This window comes from Rhinatrema bivittatum, chromosome 2 (genome assembly GCF_901001135.1).
Source record: "Rhinatrema bivittatum chromosome 2, aRhiBiv1.1, whole genome shotgun sequence".
NCBI lineage: Eukaryota > Metazoa > Chordata > Amphibia > Gymnophiona > Rhinatrematidae > Rhinatrema > Rhinatrema bivittatum.
Window position 1 is genome coordinate 617272262 of NC_042616.1, and position 17851 is coordinate 617290112.

Consider the following 17851-nt stretch of genomic DNA (forward strand, 5'->3'; position numbering starts at 1 on the left):
ACTGAATATCAACCTAGAAGTCTGTTTTTCAATTAATTTTACATTATAGTACTCCCCAATCTGAACAATATAGAATTTTAGTCAATCTGTTTATGGACATGCAAGGCTGGTGCAAGAGTATTTGGCACCCTAGGTGAAACTTTGGTCATGCATCCCAAATTTACCTCTAGCATACTGCTCCCTCTTACTGATGGCAGTGGCTCCAGGGTAGTCTCCTTTTTGGGGCAGTATTAGCTCTGGCACAGCACTTCTTTGGGCCTCATACTGACAAGATTGTGATACTCCCAAGATTTTGATGCTTTAGGTGATTGCCTAGTTTATCTAATGGAAGCACTAGGCCTGTGGACATTATTCCCTAAACCTATCAATTCTTTTTAATGTTTACCCCATCAGTTTGCCATTTATAGTATCATTTTTTTTCTAAATCTCAAATTATGGTCTGGCTGTTTTATTGTCCTCTTCCTGGGAATATGACTGCACAGGGATTTTATTCTGACATGCCATGTTCAAGTTTTTTCCTGTATGTGCATGCCTGGCATTTTGCACAGTGCATAAAAAGCAAAGCCCAATCGCACACCTTTATGGTATACTTCATGACGCCCCTGTACCCAGAAACTCTGTCTCCAACAGTTTTGCTTCTGGAAAACAACTTTAGTAATGCTTTGCTGGGGGATAGCAAATGGAGACGTCACCAGTGAACAAAAGATTCCCACAGTACCTTTCTTGCATAGGTGGAAGCTGGATCCAGCTGTTAAATCTTGGATCGTAACGACTGACAAAGTTTGTACTGTGCTTTCCTGAAAAAATTAAATACAAATTATAATAATAATAAATAATCTTCATCTGCATACTTATAATATTAATTTACGTAATCAAAATAGATGTGCAAATGAAAATGACAAATATTACAGATTTTTTACAGTCTCATAGACTCTTGCACTGTGGCTAAGAAATTAATTGGACCGGGGCACAGCACTGCCATTAATAAAACACAGCACTTTAAAATATATTTTTAGAGCTTTTCAACTTCTGTTTAAAAAGTGCTTTTGCTTTGGTTAAATTTATTTATTAAAAGTTTTTGTATACCACTTATAACAATAAAACCACGCTAAGTGGTCCATCCGTCCATGTGGAGGCAAGGTAACTCGATTGCCTGTAGTCTAGACACAAGAGCAAAAATACACTCAATTTTATATCGTGCACGTAAGTACACACATACTATTTAAAATATCCTTACATGCATACTCAAAAGTGAGAAAGTGTGTGAGAGAGAAAGACAGCTTCTTTTAAAGGGCCAATCTGAAACTCTCTCTATATCCCACTGTAAGAGAGGCATTTTCAACTCAGGGTGGGGTTTTTTTTTTGGGGGGGCGGTGGTGTTAAATTAGTCTTCTGTAGACCCTTGTAAAACTGTCCCCCCAAAACCCACCCTGACTTGAAAGTGCCCCTCTTACAGTGGGATATATAGAGAGTGTCAGATTGGCCCTTTAAAAGAGACTCACACTCTCTCTCTCCCTCTCCCTCCCACAGTGCTCAGGATCCCTCTGGCCAAAAATCTCCAGACTTGGGCCTCATCAGGACCAGTAGTAAAGTTACCTGCATAACTTGGCATGCATTGCCATGGTCAGCCTTGCAAATTCAAGTGTTATGTGCATACATCTTGGCCCCAGCCTGGAATGCCCATTCCCCACCCCTTTTCTGCCTCCTTATTCTTGACACGTGCCCAGATATGTATGCGCGTATTTCCTGGCTTCTTAAAATTTGCATTGCTCGCATGTGGGCCCACACGTTTTTGCATGAGGAACGCTTTTAAAGTCTACCTGTAATTAAGATAACTGGATATATTCAATAATGTATATGCACTGTTGAATTATGCCTCCAAAGTTAGCCGGATAAGTTTATCCGGCTAACTTTGCTATCCGCACTGTGTTTGAATATAGAACTCTATTTAAACAAATTGTCAAGGATATGCAATAATAAGAGGTTAAATAAATGCAATTTCTTTTTGAACTTTTGTGCAGAGTCTAGTGATGACAGCACTAAGTCTTGTCTTAGACGAGAAAGGCTGCAAGGCTACCGAGCTGCACAATGACACATGGGTGTAAGGATTTTCTTTTGTAGAACCTGGGCTGATATTTAAAAAGCTGCAAATCCAACAGAGAAATATGAAAATATCAGTCTCTATTTGTATTAAATTCATCAAGCCCCAGTGAACATCTCTTGCATTCGTTTTTAAGAAATACTGATTTACCCACATTCAGGACATGGAACATTTTATATTCAAAAAGATGTTTGTTGACTTTGGCAAATAAAACTATTTAAATTCTGTGTCAATAAAACACATTACAGTGACTCTGCGAAGCTCAGGAAAACCAAGCAAAATGGTAGGCCACACCAGCCAAACTGCTCAGACTATACCAACCGCCTGACAGTAGCGTGGTTTTATGAATGAAGTCTGAGGAACAGCAGAGCCATCTGGGAAGTGAAAACTGCTCGGGAGACCTCAGTCAAACCGTGGAAAAACTGCTGAAACTAAAGATAGAACTATGAGAACTGGCTCAGCATTTAAGATAAGAATGTAAAAATTCCTGTAGCTCTTTTTTAACAGGTCCCTTGGGCATTCATGCAGCTAGACACTTTTTACCCTATGTAAAATGGATTTTCATGCTTTGTCAAGAAAGATGCAAGCAGTTGATTTTGATTGGCTTATTCTCAGTTTCAAAATGACGTCATGTTTGAAATCGTTATGATTTTGATTGGTGCATTCCAACCATGTGATATATTGTTTGTTTCTCAGGTTATTCTCTATGTAACAGTGAGCTGAAGAAGTCCTGGTTGCCAAATTGATTTGTGTGAATATTTGAAATGACCCCTTTGAAACAGTCTAGCAGTTGAAACATCATTCAATGTCAGATTGACTACAACTGTTGGAAACACTGGAGTCACTCATCAAGAACTGTCAGCCTCTACATGAAGTGTGATGTTACAATTTAATATAATTTAAAAATTTTGTTTGATTGTCAATAAAAATATACTTAGACATAAGGTAAATGATTATATTGATGTGCATAACTCTGTACATTGATAGCACAGATTGTACAATATGATATATCACCAACTAATGGCTCGAGAAATAAGTGTGTTATAGTGGTTTGGTAGTGAGTTTGGTTCTACTGTGATTAGGGACATATTTTGTTTTTTTTGAAATTCGTCTTCATTAGGTCATGGAGCACAAAAGAAAAACAAGTACAGTAAAATGAAATTCTGACAAGTAAACAATGCCAACAGAATGACCCAACTTTTCAACATTATCCCCGGTCCGTTGAAAGCGTACTCTTTCCATAGACACCCACACCACTCTCACGCACTCATACAAACACATACAACTATAAAACCATACAATTACAATTACACTCCCACTGAATACAGCTCACAGTGTAATACTACAATGAGAACACCAAAAGTACCAAAGTTCAAATATGAAATTACTGAGCCAAAAGCAGTTTATCCCAAAGGGAAAAGTATTCCTTCAAGAACTCATAGGACTGCTGGTCAATTACCTCCCTTTTACGTAAGGATTCCATATGTGCCATTTGAAGCGGTAATTCTTTCCACTGAACAAACAAGGGCACCTCTTCCATTTTCCAGCACTACAGAATAGCCTTTTTGGTGAGAAGGGTGGCGACAGCTAGAAATTTCATCCCCCCTTGAAATACAGAAAGTCATGTGACGCCATGTCATGCAGGTGATATCATCTGATGGCACCAAATGCAGCCATCTCTCTCTAGCTCAGTAAAGTTTTATTACTGAGCACGTACATGAGCCCCTCGGTCCATTGTAGAGCTTAGCTTCAGCTAAGTAGTTGACTCTCCAGAGAGGAGGGCGGATATTAAACATGACTAATAGGGATGTGAATCGTTTTTCTGATGATTGAAAATATCAGACGATATGGTAGGAACAATGGACGGCCAGCGCTATCTTTAAAAATGGCGCAGGCCATCCATTCCTCCTACCATGTGACAGGGGCCGGCCAATGGCACTGATAGCCCCTGTCACATGGTAAGGGCAAAGGGCCATCGGCGCCATTTTGATTAGTGGCAGCCGACGGCCCGAGAGCGGGAGATCGCTCCCGGGATCCCAGCTGGACTACCAGGTACTTTAGAAAAGTTTTGGGGGGTCGGGAGGGTGGGGGATTCTAAAGAATTTGATTTATAGGGTCGGGGTGGGATTTTTGTTTTTCGGCTCAGGCGCAGACGATAAAAAAAACGTTTGGACCGCAGGAAACAGAATTTCCCGATGGCCCACAAAACTGAAACCAGAACTGATTCATATCCCTAATGGCTAATTCACCCTGTCAACAGAGAACGGTTATGGTTTATGGTAAGCAAACTTGCTTTCTCTATTGACAAGACGGGCTGAATTAGCCATGAACATGAGAAGTTGAGGGTTACATAATGGAGCACTTATTCATTAGGCAACTTTGCTCCCCAGTGAAGAGTGGACTACTGGGTGAACAGGCTGTGCAAAATTGCTTGACCAAAGTCACTGTTATTTCTTGATAGATTGTCTAGACAATAGTGGGATGTAAAGGGGTCAACTGATGATCAAGTTGTAGCTTTGCAAATGTTATCAATGGAGGCTGCTATTAGGTGAGCAACTGAAGTAGCCATGATGAGCCTTGACAGAATCTGAGATCTGAAGGTCAACAAATGCATAACAATGCATGATGCAGTCTGCTAGCCAGTTATACAAAGTGGATTTAGCAACAGCCATGCCCAGTCTGTTGGGATTCTAGGATACCAGCAGCTGAGAAGCCTGATGATGTGCTTGAATTCATTTCAGGTAACAGGCTAAGGCCTGCTTACATCCAGTGAATGGAGGATCTTCTCTTCTTTGTTTGCATGTTTTCTTGGAAAGAATATACACATAACAATGGCTTGATTTAAGTGGAATGCAAAAGACACTTAAGGGGCTGCTCCACACATATCCTACTGTAAAAGAAACTGTAGGTATGGACAGTATGAAACCAAAGCCTGTAGCTCTCGGACTCTTCTAGCCAACATAATGGTGACTAAAAACACCACCTTCAGATAAGAAACTTCAAAGAGGCCAACTCCATCAGCTTGTAGGGAAGATTCATCATATGTCCTAGGACAACATTGAGATCCCATGGCAAAGGAAGGTTTGCATGCCACAAGCCCTTCATGAACTCTGATATCAAAGGATGAAGGGAGATCGGTTTTCCTTCCACTTGAGGGTGGTAAGCCATTATAGCGCTAAGGTGCACTTTTTCTGATAAAAGACAGACTCAAAGAGGAGAAGGAGAGCAAGTATTGAAGCAGGTCCTTGGGGGTACAGGCAAAAGGATTCAGAGATCCTGTCTGGCACCAGGTTGAGAAATGCTTCCATTTAAATCCATAAATCCTTCTGGTGGATGGCTTCCTAGCCAAGATTACTATATCTTCATCTTCCTTGGATAGTGACAGAGAGGGAGGAGAGGGTTGGGTAACACAGGTGATCCTCCTCCTGGATTAGCAGCACTGGATTGGTTCCTAGAAGGACTGGAGGTGGACTGATACCTTGAGATAGGAGAACCATACCTGTCTGGGCTGGTGAGAATGAGTTGTGCTTGATTCTTGAGCACATTCTGAACTGTCCTCACCTCTAGCGAAAGTGATGGTAAAGCATAGAGCAGATCTGCATCCCACTGCAGCAGAAAAGAATCTGGAGCAGTCTGAATTTGCTTTGAAGAATGGAACAAAAGATTTTGACTTTCCTGTTGCTTTCCAATGCGAACAAGTTGAACAGCCAGTTTGCCACTCTTTGATCCAGAGACCACTTGTGTGGTCGAAATACTCTACTGAGACTCCAGGAAGGTAGGTCACTGAAGCAAGATCCTGTGACCGAGTGCCCACTCCCAAATTTTCTGAAACTCCTGGAAGAGGGTCTAGGATACTGTGCCCTCTTATTTGTTTATGTAGAACATTGCTATTTGATTGTTGATTTGCCACAGAATTGTCTTTCCTTCAAACAGATGCATGTTGGATGTCTCGCAGTTCTAACAGGTTGATCTGAGAAAGATGTTCCGTTGTTGACCATGTTCCCTGAGTTTGGAGAAACATGTATGTGCCCCTCCCCCTGGTGGATGCAACCATAACCAGTGTCATTTGATGAGGTAAGACTAAGAGGAGAGCTGATTTTCAGGACCAATGAGTCCAGCCACCAATGAAGGGATGCTTTAAGTTTTGGGATTACCATTACAGAGTGCAACAGGAGTTGACTCAACTGATCCCACTAAGAATGCAGGCCTTACTGAAGAGCTCTCAATTTCAGGTGAGACCATGTGCATTGCCACTACCATGTGACCAAGGAGAACTAGAATTGACCAGGCTGGGACTTTTATCTTGTTGCAGCAAGTTCTGGATCAGTGCTCAAAGGCAGATAACACTTTCCGAAAGGAGGAACAATTTATCCTCTAATGAATCTATTCAAGCCCTGATGAATTTGATTCTCTGGATGGGAATGAAGTTTGATTTGCTGAAATTGATTATGAAGCCTAGGGTCTGAGGGACTCTTCTTTGAGAAGTCTAGCACCCCTGCTCGAGAAGGTCCTATCACCAGCCAGTCATCCAGATAACACATATCCCCCGCAAACACCAGCTGGGAATGCGGTAATTTCTTACCCATTCCCCATTGCTCCTTTTGTTGCTTTTACCCACAGACTTTACAACAATTCTCAAGACAAAACCACATGCCTGCTTTTGCTTTAAAACTTGTTGTGGGTACAAAGTGAATGCCTCCTTTAAATAGGGCTAAAAGTAGTTGTGGAAAATTATGAAAAGCTTTATTTTTTTTTAATTCCCATTTATATTAAATTGCACACAAACAAATCAGAAATGGTCAAAGAAAACTTAGGTGCAATTATTTTGATAAGTGAGCTCATCATGAAAGAAACCAAAAACTCTAGAAAAAAAAGGGAAAAAGAAAAACAAGAAAGCATGGTGCCAGCATTACCAACCAGAATAGGAAATTAACATACCATTTTTGAGCTGTGTTGAAGGAGGGCAATTTTCAGAGAGCTGATTTATTCGGATAAAACATTTTTTACCAACTTAAATTGCTTTAAAATTTGACCTATTTTTCAGCTATCTGGATGTGTTCAAACTTCACATCCAGGAGCAGCAGAAGGAGAGAAAGGCAGTCCCCCCCCCCCTCCCCCCACCCCGAGGCAGAGATCCTCATCTCACCCAGGGGCTCCTGAAGCTCACAACTCTCATAACTGCCCACCCCCACCCACTTCCCAGGATTTAAGAAAAAGTGAAAAAATATACCTTATTACTTTATTTGTGTAACCTCATCCCGGTGTGCAGGTCGAGCATGGGTGGGGCCATAAAGTTATTTATAACCTCTTTGGGGCAGGGACCCTGACTAGCTTTGCTTCTTCTTGTAACTCCCAAGGTGTGGATCCTTTTGACTGGGAGCAGAAAGGGGTCCTCTCAGGTCCCAGCGGGAGGTGGCTGCCTACCTTCCTGAAATTTCCCGGGGTGAGGTGAACTTGTATACACTGTCTGTCCAAAGAAGATGCAGGGACCACTGAATTAAGTGACCAAAAAAATAAATTTACTGAAGACAATGATGGCTTTATGGCACAATAAATATGAATGTCCAGTACCGCAGTTCTCTCTCTCTCTCTCTCTCTCACTCTCTCTGTTGACAATTCTGTGTCATCTATCTGTGCAGGAATCTTTTGGAAAGGCCAGGAATCCAACAAACCTCCTGGCTTAAGCTGAGCTATGGCCCCCTTTAGTGGGAGGGAAAACCTTCCCAGATGGCAAAAATCTGTCTATGCACAGAGAGTGAATTTTTCTCTTTTCCCCAGGGGTTGCGAAGACTCCGAGTGGGTGTTCTCCAATCACTGATGAGGGCTTACTCACAGTTAGATATCCTTGATCTTGCTGGGGGATCCCTGATGGAACTGCGGGTTTCACAGGTCCACGGACGGGTAGGAAGAGAGGCAGAAAAACATTTCCTCCCACGTCTTGAAAAATAACTTCTTCGGTTTCCCAAATTAAATAACACTGCAGATACCTTTCAACAGGTCACCACCATTTCAAGGGCAGGTCTTCCTTAACCCTAGGCATCTGGAACACAGGTTCCCCAGTCCCTGCGTCCTGGAAAGGCCCAGGTGTTCAGCAAGGCTTCCTACCAAGCAAAGGTTTAAAAATTCAAATTAGTCCCTGCACAACCGCTCTGCACCTCGGGTGGACAGAAGAGCAGTGGAGCCCTGACCTATACTGTAGGATCTCGGATGGCTTCCAAGGCTCTAAGTAGGCCCAAAATGTAATACAGGAAAATCTCCAACTTTCCTCTTAAATTGCCAACTAAGACTGCCCCCAGAGCTCTTTGCAGAACTCAGCTATAAAATCTCCTGCAGGGGATATCCATTACAGCACCCTCAATGGGAGGGCTACCAACAAATGGATCCTCCCCCTAATTATCCCTCTCTAATTGCCCTAACATATGTGGTCCCAGGGCTTACTGGTAACCCGGAAAGGTGCCCAGGTTACATTTGTAATAAATAAATAATCTTCCTTCTGGTTGACATTTGATATTCTTTGTGAATTCCCCTAAGTTTAGTGGTGAATGTGTATGAATAATGCATGTGTGTGTGTGTGTGTAGGCAGGGGTGGGAAATTCTCCAGCACTAAGTTGCCTGATTACCTAAAAATCAGTATCTGGTATCTGGTGCTTGCTGCTGGCCCAGATGGAGCTGTCTCCATGCAACTGGACCTTGGTCGGAAGAAGAGAAACTGCCTACATTTGCACAGGAGAGGAGTTGCTTTTGCAGTAGTTTGGTGAAGGCCAGGAGAATGGCTTCTGTTGAGGCAGGCTCCAAAGAAGAGCAGGTGCTTCTGCTGTGGAAGGACTGGGCATAGTTGCTTCTGTTGCAACTGGCCCAGGCAAAGCATCACTTCTTTTGCAGCTAGCTTGGGCAAAGCCCCAGCAGCAGGTCCCAGCCTGAGTGGAGCTACCACCATCGAGCCCTGTGCCTCGAGCGGAAGAGGAGACACCATTGCTGTGGTCAGGCCCTGGGCTTGCAGGAGCTGTTGTAGGTCTGGGCCCAGGGAGAGAGAGGCTCTTGTTGCTGTCTTGAGGGGAAAGAAGCTGAGGCTAAGAGACCGGAGCGAAGGAAGTGGTGGGGGGAAAGAGAGAGGATGGGAGGATATGGTGGAGGGAGAATAAAGACAAAGTGAAAGAAGTGCAGTAAGCAAAGATAATGACAAAACATAAACAAAAGAGCAAAATAAGAAAAATTAGTGAAAAGAAAGCATAAAAAAAGACAAAAAAAAAACTGGGCAGGTTGGGGCTGAGGGGAGAGGGTTTTCTGCTGGTGCATAAACCATTTTGGTTGATTCTCAAGCTCCTCGAATGTTTTCCATCCCTGTATGCAGGAGTACAAGTGTATGTGTGAAGTGTAGGTCTTGAGAGGATATGCTTGTGAGAGTGATTATGAGGAAAGGGTATGAGGGGAAATGGGCATGTATGAATAGTGTGTTGAGATGTTTGTGCAGTAGGTAGGGACTGTCAAAGTTGCTTTGCAACACGCAAGTGACAGGGTGTGCTGTGGCAGTCACAGTGCTGTTTCTTTAGAAGTGGGGGACTCCAGTTGAAAAGCCCTGATTAGAGGCCCTTAGTCTCTCTTTGAAAATTAACTAGCACAGAGTCAGCGCTCTAAAAGTGCGTGTACTTTATTTATTTATTTATTTTAAAGCTTTTCTATACCATCATTTGGTGGGGACCGTCACAACGGTTTACAAAAAGGCACATGAAAAGTAATGATACTACAATTTGTCCGTTTACATAGGTGCCATAAGGTTCGGTAACATAGTTTGTGATCAATGTTCATTGTTAAATGTAATGAATCATGTCCATATCTCTTTATCTCAGTTTTAAGTACAGAACTAACTTTATAATTGTAACTTGTCCTTTAGTGATGATGCGCTATCTATTAAAAACTACACACTTAGTGAATTCTGCAGTGTGTGTGGTTGTTTCATTGTTCATGCTTTGCCCGTCCCTGGCTTCTATTCTCCCTTCTCTCCCCATTTGTACAGTTAGTCAAGAGGGAGGCGAGAATAAATAACATGCGTACACTTGAAAGTGCCAAGTACATGCATGGTTTTTCCTCTTATTTTGCTTTAAGTTATATTTCCTATTATTATTATCATCATCAAACATGTTTATATAGGAAAACACAAATCAGTTTCTCTTTACAAGATCTATTCTTTCCATCTCCTTACTTTCTTAGACGCTAGCGGCTATCCACATGCTTGGGGTGGTAACACAATTTTTCACCATCACATTACATATCTTATATTGATACTGGCTATTTTTGGATTTGATCTCCTAAGGCAGTGGTCCCCATCCCTGTCCTGGGGGACCCACCAGCCAGTCGGGTTTTCAGGATATCCACAATGAATATGCATGAGAGAAAATGTGCATGCAAATTGTCTCTCATGCATATTCATTGTGGATATCCTGAAAACCCGACTGGCTGGTGGGCCCCCCAGGACAGGGTTGGGGACCACTGGCCTAAGGGATAATATCCAAGACAACCCCCATGAATTTGAATATCCCATTTTACAACAGTAGACATTTAGGGACACCTGATACTCAGCTAAAGTTGTCCCAGTGAAGGCCCAAACCTGCAGGGCTAATTCATCTTGGTGGTGGGGGATGGGAGAAGCAAAAAAGCCCCACATGCCTCGCATAACGCAAAATCAAAACAAAGCTATTTTGGCAGAGACAAAAGACATAACCCCAAAATGTAATGCTGAGAAGTCATGCTTTCACTTTCATACCAGATGGCCAGAACTTTCCAGTTCCTGGCTTAATCAATAAATTCATTCATGCTTAGAGTTCAGTTTATGCCAAGTGTGGTAGCTAATGCTATAGCAGGTACTGGTATGAGGGTACAGGCATATTTATATTTCTAGAAGTCCAAAAAGTCCATATATCCTGACTTCAGCAAAACTCTACATAGAAGAGGATTTTTGTTTTTTTGCTTTTGGAAACTAAGCCAAAATACCTGAAAGTGCATTTGTTTTAAGTTATTCAGATAATATAAAGGTCGAATTTCCTTACAGGTGATGGGGATGCGCGATAAACTATCTTGGATTCATGATTCCTTCTAATGCAGAGAAGCTTTATTTACTGAATTTCCCCTACTCTCCTACTTCTCAGCAAAATTATGCAAGGTTTGAGAACACGGTCTCCTTATCAAATTCTGTGATTTGGCAGAAAAGCTGCCATACGGATGAATGTTCCTTCCCCATATAACCTTTCTGTTTGAAATGCTGCCAATCCTTCCTTATCCCAAGCAAACTCCTCTGGGAAATTAACAAAGCAATACCTGACTTTATCTGGTGAGGAAAGCGAAGATTTCTAAACTAGTATTATGTGCATGCAAATGAGAGAGGAGCTGACTCTCCCAGGTTTCAAGTTTTTACTACAGCTGAAGAGTATTGCCTACTGGTTGAATGAAAATCCAGATAAGCATTGGGTTCAGATGAAATGGAAGTGGTAAGGGCTAAAGACCACTACGCTCCTCTGGGCCCTGATTAAGACAAGGAAGAAATCAGAATTACCAGGGATTTTTTTTTTTTTTTCCTGGTGGTACGCGCTGATATTTATTTAGTACTGGCAGCTTTTCTACCAGATGCCAGCTCGAATTGCTTCCCCATTCTCCCTCCCCAGACATACACATGCGGACCTGACACCCGTTTCCCCTGCATCCTGTCATCAGGGCTGGCATTAAGGGGGAAGAGGGGAGAAGGAGAGAAAACAGGACAAAAGCCCAGGGCCCTGTGGCTACAAGGGGCACTATTGTACTTTGCATGAAGTCCATCCTTCTGGTCAAATGGTGGAGCAGCAGCAGCACAGAAAAGGCTCTTGAACATGGGAGATGTACAGGATAGGCTCTGATTTGTGGAACGTGTTAAGCCTGTCCAAACACCGCTGCAGCATTTGGACAGGCATAAGGTATTCAACCAATCAGAGCTCAAACAAATGCACCTCCTGTGTTCATGTGCTGCCCTAATTCCAGTGGAGATAAAGGAGTCGGAAGCTAGGAAGCAGTAAGAGATGCAGGCAGGAGGAGCTGCTCCTGCCTGCATGCAGCTGCCCCTGGCTGACACCTCCCAAAGCTAAAGGGGAGACTCCAACAGTTCAAGAAGATTCGCCTTGGGTGCACCATGACCGGAGCCACCACTGGTAAGGAGGAAGCATCTCTGCTTCTGGTCATAACAGTAACCTGTTGGCTGAAATCTTGGGGCTTAGATGGGGGGGGGGGGGGGAGGGGGGGAGGTAATGGGGACCTGATGATGCTAATCTCAAGGGAAGGCAGAAGGAGGAAATGGGGATTTGTGGATGCCACTGGGCAGGGAAGTAGGGGTAGAAAGAGGGGGATACTGAGCAAAGGGTTAGGGAGAAAGATGCCTAGGAGAGGGCAAGAAATAAGAAAACTGCTTTATAGGGCATGGGAGATGCTGGGCAGAGGGTAGGGAGAGGATAGAGAGAGTGCAGAGAGAGGAGAGACAGAAAAGAGATGATGCCGCTGTCTGGGTAGGGAATGGGGGAGGGGGGGGCAGCCAAAAGAGAGGAATTTCTGTGTCCAGAGGAAAGACAGATGGGGGTTGAACGATGTTGATGCTGGGCAGGGAGTGGGGGTAAAGAGAAGGAATATACTGTATGGGGTGGGGGGCAAGAATTGTTCTGTTGGGGCTGCTAAGCCCCATCCTTCATGACTGAGCGTGAGAAGTATGATGTCAGAATCCAAAATGTCCAGAAAACGATATATAAAACATTTATTTGAATGTTTTATATATCGTCATTCCATGTAAAAAAAACCACTAGTTCACAACGGTGTACAGGGCTGACAAACGTAAGATAAGTTACAAAGATGGGCATGCACGCAGATGAACAAGGTAAACCTACCTTGGTGTACTACATAGGCAGACACATAAGAAGAAACATATGATGTCATTGTGGCCAGATAAAAGGGGGGAGGTTTGAGACAAATTTCGGATATCTGAGTCAAGGTGAATTGGCTGAATCAGCCAAACCATAAGCAATAGCGAATAGCCATGTTTTCAGTTCTTTCTTAAATTTCTTATTGTCTGGTATTGTTCGCAGTTTCTCTGGCACTGAGTTCCAAAGCTTTGGGCCAGCAACTGAAATCGCTCGATCTCTAGTTTGAGTTAGATGACAATATCTTATGGTCGGTATTTCTAGAAGGCCTTTATTCTGAGATCTAAGAGGTCGTGTGGGAATATGTGATTTGATTTTATTTGTGATTTAGTGATTTCAATATGTCAGCTCTGGGAATGCAAATGTGCATCTCTGATGTCTTTGTATTTTGCAAGGTACAGGAGGAAATACATGTCTGCTTCTCTTTCTCTGGTGTTGCCCTGCATGACTTCTTGGGGTTTCTAGTTTAATTTTCTGTCTGCATATTTCTATTCCTAATCTGTGCTTACTTATTCTGTATTCTGCATGTGTGACTAAGGGAAGTGATTCTGCTAGCATATAGTTTCTGTATACAGATCTATAGCATTCCAGCTTATTTTGTTTTTCCAGTAGGAAGTCTTTTGGTATTCCAGGGACCAGAGTAATATTTGCCTTGCTGCCCTGTGCAGCCTGTTGCAGTGTGAGAGACTATCATGGGGGGGGGGGGGGGGGAGGGTGGAGGGGGGTGTGTGTGGTAGGGTACTCAGATGCAGGCCGTCCCCAAAGGATGGCCTGCATCTGAGTACATCACCTTTTTATTCCAGAAAAAAAGTACTTAGATTTATGCACCATATAATTGCAGACATATAGTAAAATTATCTTGTACATTTTAGCTAGTAACTCATCCCTCACTATTCACACTGTTATAGAACAATCCTGATGTGCTAAGAGTGTTTCAAGAAGAATAACGTCTGCCATAGGTGTCGGAATGGGGTGGGCCACAGGGACCACGGCTCTACCAAAATCCATCCCTTCCTGCAGAATTGCTGCAGGAGATCTGGGACCAATTTAGGCAGGCAGGCAGGCAGCAGCTGTTAGCAGGAGGAGGACAGCAGTGGTATGTTGGCTGCATCCTCCACATCTGCAGCTCTGGGCTGCATTGCTGCTTTGAACCACATGGGAATCTGCACAGCCATATGTGGACAGTGAAATGCTAAGAGAAATTAGGGAAGCTAACTAAACTGGTAGTGCAGTAATAATGGGAGATTTCAATTACCTCAACACTGACTGGGTAAGTGAAGCATTAGGGCATGCTAGAGAGATAAAAGTTCCTGGATGGAATAAAAGACAGTTTTATGGAGCAATTGGTTCAGGAACGGATAAGAGAGGGAGCAATTTTAGATCTAATTCTCAGTGGAGCATAGGATTTGGTGAGAGAGGTAATGGTGGTGGGGCCGCTTGGCAATAGAAACATAGAAACATAGAAATGACGGCAGAAGAAGACCAACCGGTCCATCCAGTCTGCCCAGCAAGCTTCACACATTTGTTCTCATACTTAACTGTTTCTCTTGGCTCTTAGTAACCTTATGTTCTAATTCCCTTTTCACCCCCACCATTAATGTAGAGAGCAGTGCTGGAGCTGCTTCCAAGTGAAATATTAAGTTTGATTAGTTGGGTAAGCGGCAGCATAGCTCTCTGCCATGAAGCAGAGGGCAATGCTGGAAATGTGTGAAGTATCAGTTTTTCTTTTCCCCTGTCATTGAAGCAAGGAGTCATGCCGGACATGCACCGAAAGTGAAGAATGCCTTGAAAGTCACATTAACTATCATCAAATATTGAAAAGCCTAATAATTGGTAATACCTATAAGCCCATGAACCCATCCCTGTTTTTTTTTCTTTTTTTCTTTTCTTTTTTTAATTGGGAGATGGATGCCCTTCATCCTTCTACTCTGTGAAGGTGGACACCTACCACCGGCCACTGGCATCCCGCTCCGTTAATGCCTCTGTGGCTACTGCCGCTCCATGCAGTGTTTTACTACCTGCTCTTTATATGCGTCCTCTAGAACTGATGGATCCCATCCCTGGGTTTTTTTATTATTTATTTAATTGGGAGATGACAGCCCTCCATCCTTCCGCTCCGTGAAGGTGGACACCTACCACTGGCCACTGGCATCCCGCTCCGTGAATGCCTCTGTGGCTACTGCCGCTCTGTGCAGTATTTTACTACCTGCTCTTTATATGGACACCTACCACTGGCCACTGGCATCCCGCTCCGTGAATGCCTCTGTGGCTACTGCCGCTCCGTGCAGTATTTTACTACCTGCTCTTTATATGTGTCCTCTAGACCTGATGGATCCCATCCCTGTTTTGTTTTTTGTTTTTGTTTTTTATTTAATTGGGAGATGACAGCCCTACATCCTTCCGCTCCATGAAGGTGGACACCTACCACTGGCCACTGGCATCCCGCTCCGTGAATGCCTCTGTGGCTACTGCCGCTCCGTGCAGTATTTTACTACCTGCTCTTTATATGCGTCCTCTGGACCTGATGGATCCACAATATTTATCCCATGCCCCTTTGAAGTGCTTCACAGTTTTGGACTTCACCACTTCCTCCGGAAGGGCATTCCAGGCATCCACCACTCTCTCCGTGAAGAAATTCTTCCTGACATTGGTTCTTAGTCTTCCTCCTTGGAGCCTCAGCTCGTGACCTCTGGTTCTGCTGATTTTTTTCTGTTGGAAAAGGTTTGTCATTGTCTTTGGATCGTTAAAGTTTTTCAAGTATCTGAAAGTTTGAATCATATCACCCCTGCTCCTCCTTTCCTCCAGGGTGTACATATTTAGATTCTTCAATCTCTCCTCGTATGTCAACCGATGAAGACCCTCCACCTTCCTGGTCGCCCTTCTCTGTACCGCCTCCAACTTGTCCTTGTCTCTTTGTAGATACGGTCTCCAGAACTGAACACAGTACTCCAGGTGAGGCCTCACCAAGGACCTGTACAAGGGGATTATCACTTCCCTTTTCTTACTCGATATTCCTCTCTCTATGCATCCCAGCATTCTTCTGGCTTTTGCAATCGCCTTGTCGCATTGTTTCGCCGACTTCATATCATTAGACACTATCACCCCAAGGTCTCTCTCCTGCTCCGTGCACATCAGCCTTTCCCCCCCCATCGAATACAGTTCATTCGGATTTCCACTCCCCAAATGCATGACTTTGCACTTCTTGGCATTGAATTTCAGCTGCCATATCTTCGACCACTCTTCCAGCTTCCTTAAATCCCGTCTCATTCTCTCCACTCCTTCCGGCGTGTCCACTCTGTTGCAGATCTTAGTGTCGTCCGCAAAAAGACAAACCTTACCTTCTATCCCGTCCGCAATGTCGCTCACAAAGATATTGAACAGGACCGGTCCCAACACCGATCCTTGCGGTACACCACTTAAAACCGCTCTCTCTTCAGAGAAAGTTCCATTTACCATCACGCATTGTCTTCTGTCCGTCAACCAGTTTGCAATCCAGGTCACCACTTCGGCACTCACTCCCAAGCTTTTTGTTTTATTCACCAGTCTCCTGTGCGGAACCGTATCAAAAGCTTTGCTGAAATCCAAGTAGATGACATCTAGCGCTCTTCCTTGATCCAATTCCTTGGTTACCCAGTCGAAAAAGTCAATCAGATTTGTCTGACAGGATCTTCCCCTGGTGAATCCATGCTGCCTCTGGTCCATCAATTCTCCGGACTGTAGATATTTCACTATTCTCTCTTTCAACAGTGACTCCATTACTTTTCCCACCACCGAAGTGAGGCTAACCGGTCTGTAGTTACCAGCCTCTTCTCTGTTCCCACTCTTGTGAAGCGGGACCACCACCGCTCTTCTCCAATCACTCGGCACCACTCCCGTTTCTAGGGATCTATTGAACAGGTCACACAGCGGACCCGCCAGCACATCTCTGAGCTCCCTCAGAATCCTTGGATGAATCCCATCAGGCCCCATGGCTTTGTCCACTTTCAGATTCTTTAGCTCTTCCCATACATTTTCTACTGTAAAATGATTTTCATCTATTCCACTACCCTCCAGCTTCTTGTGTAGAAATGGTCCTTCTCCAGGGTCTTCTTTAGTGAATACAGAGCTGAAGTATTCATTTAATATTTCTGCCATTTCTTCGTCTCTCTCCACACATTGATCATTTCCACCTTTCAATTTCACTATACCACTATGGACTTTTCTCTTTTCGCTGATGTATCTGAAAAATGTTTTGTCACCATTTTTTATCTCCTTGGCAATCCTCTCTTCCGCTTGACTTTTTGCCAACTTGATTAATTTCTTCGTCTCCCTCAGTTGAATCAAATATTCTTCTTTGTGCTCCTCCCTTTGGGATCTTTTATATTTTTTGAATGCTGTTCTTTTAGCTTTAATTTTGTCAGCCACCTCGTTTGAGAACCAGATAGGTTTCATTTTCCTTTTGCTTTTCTTTACATTTCTAACATAAAGAGTAGTTGCCTTGGTGATTGCTCCTTTTAGATTGATCCACTGCTGATCCACATCTCTCTCATTCTCCCATCCATTTAGTTCTTCCTCTAGGTACTTCCCCATTTCCTCAAAGTCTGTGTTTTTGAATTGTAAAACTCGGGTCTTTGTGGTTCTTTTCCCTATTCTTTTAGTGATATTAAACCATATTGTTTGATGATCACTGGTGCTGAGGTGGGTGCCCACCTCGACATCAGAGACATTATCTGCATTAGTGAGCACTAAGTCGAGTATATTTCCTTCTCTCGTGGGTTCTAATACCATTTGTTTGAACAAAGCTACTTGCATGGCATCCACTATTGCTCTACTATTTTTAGAT

At 43.4% G+C, this 17851-nt stretch overlaps 1 protein-coding gene across 1 annotated transcript in view; it reads right to left on the reverse strand.

Moving 5' to 3' along the window:
- Positions 1–17851, reverse strand: part of KLHL14 (kelch like family member 14) — a 211989-nt gene that overhangs the window by 25023 nt on the left and 169115 nt on the right. Inside the window, exon 4 of the mRNA XM_029591202.1 lies at positions 719–797. Within this exon, the coding sequence (XP_029447062.1) occupies positions 719–797 (79 nt within the window). The remainder of the gene's footprint in view (positions 1–718; positions 798–17851) is intronic.